Source organism: Eptatretus burgeri, chromosome 1, assembly GCF_056783735.1.
Source record: "Eptatretus burgeri isolate ZD-2024b chromosome 1, Ebu_testis_v1, whole genome shotgun sequence".
Classification (NCBI taxonomy): domain Eukaryota; kingdom Metazoa; phylum Chordata; class Myxini; order Myxiniformes; family Myxinidae; genus Eptatretus; species Eptatretus burgeri.
The window spans coordinates 112,091,008-112,099,460 of NC_140961.1; the positions used below are offsets into that span (position 1 = coordinate 112,091,008).

Here is an 8,453-nt window from a genome sequence, read left to right on the forward strand (position 1 = left end):
GCTTGTAAAATACACCAGGAAGAACAAGGCGTAGCTCGATTTGAAGGGTGATGAAACGAGACTTTCTTTTTGTTGTGTCATCAGCCTCGAATATGCCTGGTGTTGGCTTAATGGTTAAGGTGGTGGGCTTTGGATCCTCGGGTCCTGAGTTCAAATCCCGCTCAGCTGTTGAATTAATACCAGGTGGGGTTAACTCTGCCTGTCATCTTTCCGAGGTCAGCAAAATGAGTGCCAGCTTGTTGGTATACTGTGTCAGAGTGGCGACCCCTCCAGGATTGTACCCAATAGCCAAGGAGACAGTTTAGGCAGCACCAATGCTCTGCACAGAGTGTTGTCCCAATCTCCTCTCCTCCTCGAATGGTCTGCTCCAGTTTTCGATTCGATGTGGAATGGGATCTGCCTAAAACTATCATCCCACACAGTTATGTGAGGACTCACTGCGTCAATGAACATGCTGTTCTGTGGAGGAAATGATGAGGAGACAGGGAGATTAATTTATTAATTCCAATGGTACAAGTTGAATAAGTAAGGATTGGCAGGATATCTCAGAGATGGCGAATTTGTTTTTGAGCGATCTTCTCTGGATTTGACTGGAGTAATACTGTTACGAATCTGGAAGCCATGAACACACAACAGCCAGAGTCCCTACAGATCAGTTATATCGGTAAGTCTGTGTTTCGAGTTAGAATCCACCCCCTGTGTCTAATGGCAATTAATTGTACATGTGCTGTGTGTTATTTTATAGATAGGACTTTTTACATCTTCACTTTCACACAACAACACTCTGCTTGCGGAATTCCTCTCACGTTCGCCAGCAAGTGCAAGCGTGGGCAGAGTCTAACATAGGCATGGCGTCCCTCTTTGGCCAATCGGCAAGGAGCGGGCATCTCACCCACCCCGTTTCCGACTCAACACCATCGCCATTACGCACATGGCCGGGGGTGAGGAGGTAGGCGGAGCCACAAACGCCTCCGATCAGGACTCCGCCCAGAATGGTGGGAGTTGCCTCGCCTGCCATGGGCCTGTCCAATGGGAGATGGCCAGGGAATCGCGTGATGGGTCCGACCAATCAGAAGGCGAGTGGCCAGGAGAAGTGGCCCTTCCCTCCTGAAGAGAAAGAGTGGCTGTCAGGACGAGTGTGAGGAAAGTTTGCGTCCTGAATCTGCTCGAGTGTGCTCCCTGCCTGGGTTTGCAGCGAACTGCATCCTGTGCTTCGAGGGTGTCTCGTCTGGCGAGTTGCAGCGAGCAGGCGAGTTTCTTCGGGGGAGATCGCCTCGTCTCACCTCCGCTGGATTTGGCTGCCCTGGTCCATCCTTTGGCGACCAGAGCTCCGGGAAAGGGTAGACGACCAGCCGCGCGCTCGCGGTCAGGTAGCCAGCCATCCTGACTCCCAGCCAGACTATCCTTCTCGGCTGGAGAGCCGAATAAAGACCCGGAGGGTCCATTTTCTTTTTGGGTGTGCGTGTCTGTGTGCGGGCTGGTCTTGCCCAAGTAGAATTGTTAAGTGCTTTTGCTTGTACATTAACTGCATTTCTTATAGTCGGATAACTCTGCTCTTTGTGTGTTCCTTTCCCCCCCACGCCCCATTATAAATAAATCCCCAGTTAAATATTCCAACTCGTTTCTGTGTTTCTTTCATTGGCTTAGCATGGTGCGTGTTGGGAAATTGGGAAATGGTAAATTGTGCATTTGCACCGACGTGTCTTGGTAACCATCCGCTCGGGTTACGCATGGTTCGAGCACGATAATGGCTCGTTCCGCTCGAGGCCTGCCGAGGGAGTGAATTCCCTGGTAGCTTTGCCGCATGGATACTTAGGCATATTGAAGTTGGCAATTAACCCTATTCCACACGGCCAAATTATTGGCGATTCACGGTCCTGTAAGGGTCCCGTGCCTTTCGGAGTTCTCCGAGGAGCATGATCTAAATTCCGGGTGTTCGGTGGAGCCGACTCTACTGCTCCACCTCGCGGTCGTCTTTGCCACCGAAACTCGGTCCCACAACAATACGTCTCCCCACTTTACGTCGTCACTTTATTAATACCATGACCTGATTTGCGTCGCCTCAGCCCGCACTTATGTTGCTGACAGCATCCGTCCTTTCTCGTATCTGTCGCCTCATCCTTGGCCTCCACCTACATTATACACAAACTAGTTTGCATTGCGCATAAAGAAACGTACTGTGCTGTAGCGTAGCTCGAGGCAGCGTAAAAGTGTTACCTCAGAAGTTAAATTAGATGTTATTTGTTGAATGGATGCTGATGAAGGTGGGGTTTTCACTCGTGGGATTCATTGTTTAATGTGGTGGTCGTATGGCAGCTTTGCTGCTGCCGAAGGTGAAGGTGCTGCCGAAGCAGTCTCCTTGGCTCGTATATATATATATATATATATATATATATATATATATATATATATATATATATATATATATATGTATATAATTTATGTTGCTTCTGTGCGAAGCCTTTTATTTTATATAATTCCATACCCCTGGGCCAATTGCACTGAAACTTACTCTTCCACATTATTGTAACACATGCTAGGTCAATGTCATAAAAAATTTTTTGCAATGCTTCATATAATTAACGTCGAAACAACAATTTGGTGAGGAGAGTGGCAGAGCTTGGCTTGAATATCGGTACTTTCATGTCACGTTCTTAGGTGAATTCTTTTTCTGGAATCTAACCAATTGGATCTAATTATTTATATCACATATGCAGAATGGAATTTAATACAGAGTCCACAGTCTCCATGGGCCTCAAACAAGGATATTAGGCCATTTGGCACATCATTGCCATGTTGCTTGCTCTCCTGGGTTTTTTAAAATTTGTTTATTTATTTATTTATTTATTGCTACAGCTCCAAAGATCTTTATGTTTTGATAAAGTACAAGTGACCCAATCCGTGCATGTGTGTTTAGAGAATAAAATACACCGCTAGCTTGGTGAAGCAGAAAAGCCCAGATTGTGTCACATAACAGCCAAAAATGCCCGAGCTGTGAGCTCACACAGTTCATGCAGTTTTGGCTGTTATGGGACACGGTCAGTGCCTTGTTTCCCCATGAAGCTAGAGGATTTATTTAATTTTATAACCAAATTTCGTTTCATGGTCACAAACAATTGTGTGTTGTGTTGTCCTGATAAACTCAAAAAAGGGTGACACTACGGTCCCTGGCTCCACTATCCTTTATTTGTGACCTTTAAAATTTTGGTCATTAAAACAGACCTGAGTGTGGCCACAGAAGGCATCTGGTATTTTATTTTGTGTGCAGAGTCAAGGTGATGTGGTGTGTATGATGCTTGTGTCATATCATCATTATTAGTTCGGAATGGCTGTTTCTGGATGTGTACATATCCACATTTGTGTGTCAGGTCAGGTGTGGGAGCAGCGCGTCACTCCATCCACAACATGTGTGTGTGTGTGTGTGTGTGTGTGTGTGTGTGTGTGTGTGTGTGTGTGTGTGTGTGTGTGTGTGTGTGTGTGTGTGCACGCGCGCGCGCATCAGATTATACTAAAGTATTTGGAAACGACACTTGTAAACAAGTGGGATGTTTATTACATTTTCAAATTCAGACAATATAGTAAAACATATTGCTCACAAATCCCGACGTCGATTTCCGGTATACAAGTGCAGCACCAAAACAGGTTAATAAAGATAAACCATAAAATATATTTTGAAGAATAGAATTAAAAACATCTGTTTCCACAAATTTTGCCATTACCAATTAAGGGCTCACATTCATTATCCCGGTTAAACAGAAGTGGAGCTCGCCGGCATTATTGCAACTCCTGTCGGATAAGTGCCAATAACCTTTAGTGTCAGAATAAAATAATAATGGAGCTTTTACAATCTGCTTTCGCCACTGAAAAGCCTTTACAAGGCAAGCAAGAATTGAAAAAGAAACATACCAGGGCTGGTCTGAAAAAAGGAACAAAAAAAAAAACCCAGCAAATAGAAACACTATGGAAAAGTGTATTTGGCTCTACCAGCGGTCTTAAAGGAAATGATGAGGCTTATGCAATCAGGGCACAGACACAACGTGTGTTAAAAATAGGAAAATGTTCCAAATCCATCCGGTCTGGGTGGGCAGCAGCACACACCCGCTCTTGTTGTGATCTGATTGAAAGAGGTGACTCATTACTTGACATTACCCTCCATAACAGACAAAGCAATCTCAAAGAATGACTATCCACCATATCTGTACCACCCTTGCTCTCTGTATGATACACGATAAACTGCTGCGATGGAAAGAAAAACGCCTTCAGTAAAAATAATGATAACATAAAAAAAGAAAAGTCACAACGAATGTGACATTCAATCTCGAGTAATGCTGGGCGTTTGCAAGTATCAAGGGTCTGATAGAGGTGAACGATGATAATCAAAAGTCATTTATGAACTTATCTCGAACCAAACGTATCCCGACCTAAATACTCCCAAAAACATTTCTATTGTATTACAAGAATATCACCAGCATTTCTTCCATATTTACCAAGGAACAGTACTTCACAGAATACTTGTCACTTTTTATAACGAAAAAAATACTCACTCCGATACAAAATGTTTTAACAGTCGTTTATATAAACGCGTTGCTTTTAGAGCTGCGCTTTTTGATAAATTAGCATGTGTTGCCTTGAAAATAAAATAAAAACAAATAGAAATAAATATTTGCGTTAAAAACGCTATGTACAAGGACAATTCATTCCCGATCGTACAAAAATACGGTTCAGTGCAAGTTTTTGCGAGTATAGTATAGGTTAAAATTTTGCCACTTCTTGTATCACAATTGTCGATTTTGAACAAAACACTGCGTTGAACGTAAGTAACACTGTTCCGCCACGTAACGGCTTCCCCGCCGAGTGCACAGGTCCGAGTGAATACAAAAAAAGAAAAGGTTTACCCTGTGCAAACATATTTACAATCAGGACATATTGGTCAAAGGTGCAAAACCATTTAGTGGGCAAATGCCACTGAGCAGTGCAAAGCGCAGATTATGCATGAAAATGCGCTGAATTGGAGAGCAGGTCTGTTTCACCAGCAAGAGTTCTTCAAAGTGGTTTCAGCCAATTACGATCCAAGTCGGTTTGCTTCCACTTATCCTTTTACCCAGGTGTGCTCCGCTTTGCAGGAGTCACGGCCGTGGGTTTCACAAAGCTTTGCTTTTGTACAGTCTCTTACTAGTGTTGAATCCAGAGCATGCTCAAAGTGCAAAAGTACGCACCGCATTGATGAAAAAAACCGCGCTCGGATACGAAATGTTTTAACAGTCAATAACATTGAGTATGAGAGTACGAATCAAATCTTATCTCAGGCACACTGCAATCTGTACTCTCTCTGTGAGCAACAAAACGGCTACTTATTAAAAAACAAAAAACAAAAAAGTGCCATTTCCAACACTGTTGGAAGGACCATTATGTGTGTCATACCCTCTCTTCATCTGTAGTTTCAAGCTCAAAATATGTCACATTAAAATGAAATATATCAAATGTTTGAAAGATAAGAGAAGGAAAACAAAGATACCATTTTGTGGAACCAGATGAAGTGCACACCCAATCTTATTATGTCAATCACTGGGTACTCAGCTCCCAAAGTTGGGCCTCAAGCAGGCTCAGAGAAGATGATGCACTGAGGCCTTCAAGGCCTTTCTCCTGTCTGTGCATCTCTCCTGAGCTGACAGTTTGTGCGTTCAATGTGACTCTCAGCCTCATCAGAGCCACGCCAGGCCATAACATCTGCTTTGCAGGACTGCGAGAGAGTAAGTGACAGAAAATGCACCATTCACAGGCCCCTCGTAGGGACTATCCTCAAGGAAGCGGTTAGACTTAGGTTGAGTATGTAGTAGTAGAAAACTCAGCAAGCCATGAGAAGATGTAGAAATGTCAATTATATGAGGCTGCACGTTGAGGATTTCGGCTTTTAAAACGTACAAAATCATCTGAGCAGTCCGAATGTAATGAAATGCAAAGTGTCAGAAAAAAAAAACCAGCGTGGTACATTAGTAATGGTAAAGTGTACCAGCTGCATCATTCTTGCTGGTGGGCTTGCTCTCTCAGGATCCTCCGAGTTGGTTCATCTTCTCTCCCTCTGTTCCAACATGTGGAACAGAAGGACAAGGCTTTGAAGTGTCAGGACGTACAGTTTGCCACATTTGTGAAGACCTTTCTTTGCAGTGTGACTCTTTTATATGCTCTACATCATCATGTGCATCTCCTAGTCCTGGAAAGGGGAGATGCAAAGAAACTTCAGCTGGATTTTACATCAATACTTTACAAAAGAAATGCTCTCGATATGCATATGGCTTAACATGCACAATGGCAAATTATTTGTGTTTTATTCATGGAGTAATACATGTATGGCCATTTATTTCTGTTGAACAACTTCACTCTAAATTTTATGACTTGGTATTCATTTTAAATTCTCTTCGACTTTAATGGCTACAGTTATTCCCACCTTATGGAGGGTGATGGAAAGGAGATTCCGTCCCAGGTCTTTCAGGAACTGGCTGGCCAGGCCTGACATTTGACTAAGTAGGTTAGAACAGGAATTTGGAATTTGTTCAAGGTACAGGCAATAGCTTGCCTACTCTTCACGAAGGACACCATAGGATCTTGAACCTCCAACAAGTAATGCTGGCAGACAGGTTGAAGCCACCCAGGTTAATGTCCATCTGATAGACAGCACACACAATAATGCCTTGCCCTTCATGTGAAACACCAGGATGACAGTTTATGGTGAAGTTTGGATTCAAGCCCAGGCTGGACAACTCAAAAGGAAGTGCATATACCTTGAAGCTATCCTTCCAGCCCTTACCGACACATTGTGAATGCGCACGTTCATTTGATAAATATGTTTTGCTCCAGCATATTTGAAAGATGAGTCTCTATAAGTCGCAGGCTCATCGATCCCTTCATACTTGCAGCATCAATAGAAAGTTCAACCCCTTCAATGCCCTATGAAGTACAAATACATCGTTTTCCAAGATATTCATACTCATTTTTGCCAGATTCCAACTGTTTAATACTGTACATAGAAAGTTAGCCCAGTACACATTTCCCATGTACAGCATGACCAAATGTGGGCAAAATACCTTTCTTTATAACCATAGATTCTGCTTACCATATACCTTAGCAGAGCATGCAATATACAATCCAGAAGTGCAGCAGTTAAAAGCAAAGGTTCTGATGATCGGCCATATATTATTAAATGGGGTTTAATTCAGAAAGTAAAATGAGTACACGAAAATAAAATAAAATGATTCAAGGGTTAAACAACAAGCTTCATTGGCATTGTGTAGATTTACCAGCCAGGGTTCTTGGTAGGGTTACGACAGCAAGTTAAGTAAATATTTACATTGTGAAGATCGTTAAAATATCCTTTAGTGCCACCAGAGTTTTGCAAGCATAACTCCCTGAGATATGAGAGGTCTTATATTTAGCCATTACCCAAGAACATTGTAATCTTCACTGTTTTCAAAGACTTAACAAATGGATTTTCCATTAACATTTGGGCCTCTCTGGTTGAAGAAAAGATTCCAACATTGTTGTGTTATAAAAGCAAAATGAATAACCTGTGACATTTGGAATGTCCGAATACACAAAATCCTGAATGTATGTATATATATATATATATATATATATATATATATATATATATATATATATATATATATATATATATATATATATATATATATATATATATATATATATATATATATATATATAATCAAAACATGTGGAGTGTGACGAGCACTCCCCCCGATTTCCATTGGACATAGTCCTACACCAAAGTGTCACCTCCAATCCAGAGGCCGAGGCACGGCAACTGTCCAAGCAGACAAAGATTACATGGTCAACATCAGTTGAACATCAAATAGAACCGCCAATCTAAATTTCAGGCTCGTTTGCCCTCTTCATGATGGCATAACAATAAATACCTTACCAATGATGAGCGCATTGGTCATTTAACCATCAGTTGCACCTCCTGACTGTTAGAGTGAGCATCGCCACGGATTATGTCACACATGGTAAAACCGCATAATCTGCAAAGAACAACCGTCCGTTTGCCAGCCAGACTATTGTTCCCTTTGCCTTTAACTGCTACACTCCTTTAACGACATATTTTGTTCTTTACGGATTATGCGGTTTTACCATGTGAGACATAATCCGTGGCAATGCTCACCATAAGTCAGGAGGTGCGTCTGATATTTAAATGACGAATGTGGTCATCATTGCTTTGATATTTGCTTTGATATTTGCTTTGATATTTGCTTTGATATATGCTTTGATATATGCTTTGATATATATATATATATATATATATATATATATATATATATATATATATATATATATATATATATATATATATATATATATATATATATACACAAGCCTGGTGTTGGCGCAGTGGTTAGGGCAGCGGCTTGGGATCCAAAAGGCCCTGAGTTCAAGCCCCG

The 8,453-nt window shown here is 41.8% G+C and overlaps 1 protein-coding gene across 3 annotated transcripts in view; it reads right to left on the reverse strand.

The window, feature by feature from the left end:
• Positions 1-3,541: 3,541 nt before the first annotated feature.
• The window catches only part of LOC147035194 (transcription factor HIVEP3-like), a 134,072-nt gene continuing 129,160 nt past the window's right edge, over positions 3,542-8,453 (reverse strand). For 2 of the 3 annotated variants that reach the window (XR_015061643.1, XM_085895164.1), the window contains one exon: positions 3,542-6,211. Coding sequence is in view for 1 of the 3 variants with exons in the window: in XM_085895164.1 (XP_085751290.1) it covers positions 6,206-6,211 (6 nt within the window). In the remaining 2 variants the exon portion in view is untranslated. The remainder of the gene's footprint in view (positions 6,212-8,453) is intronic. The other variant, XR_015061645.1, reaches the window with a different exon arrangement.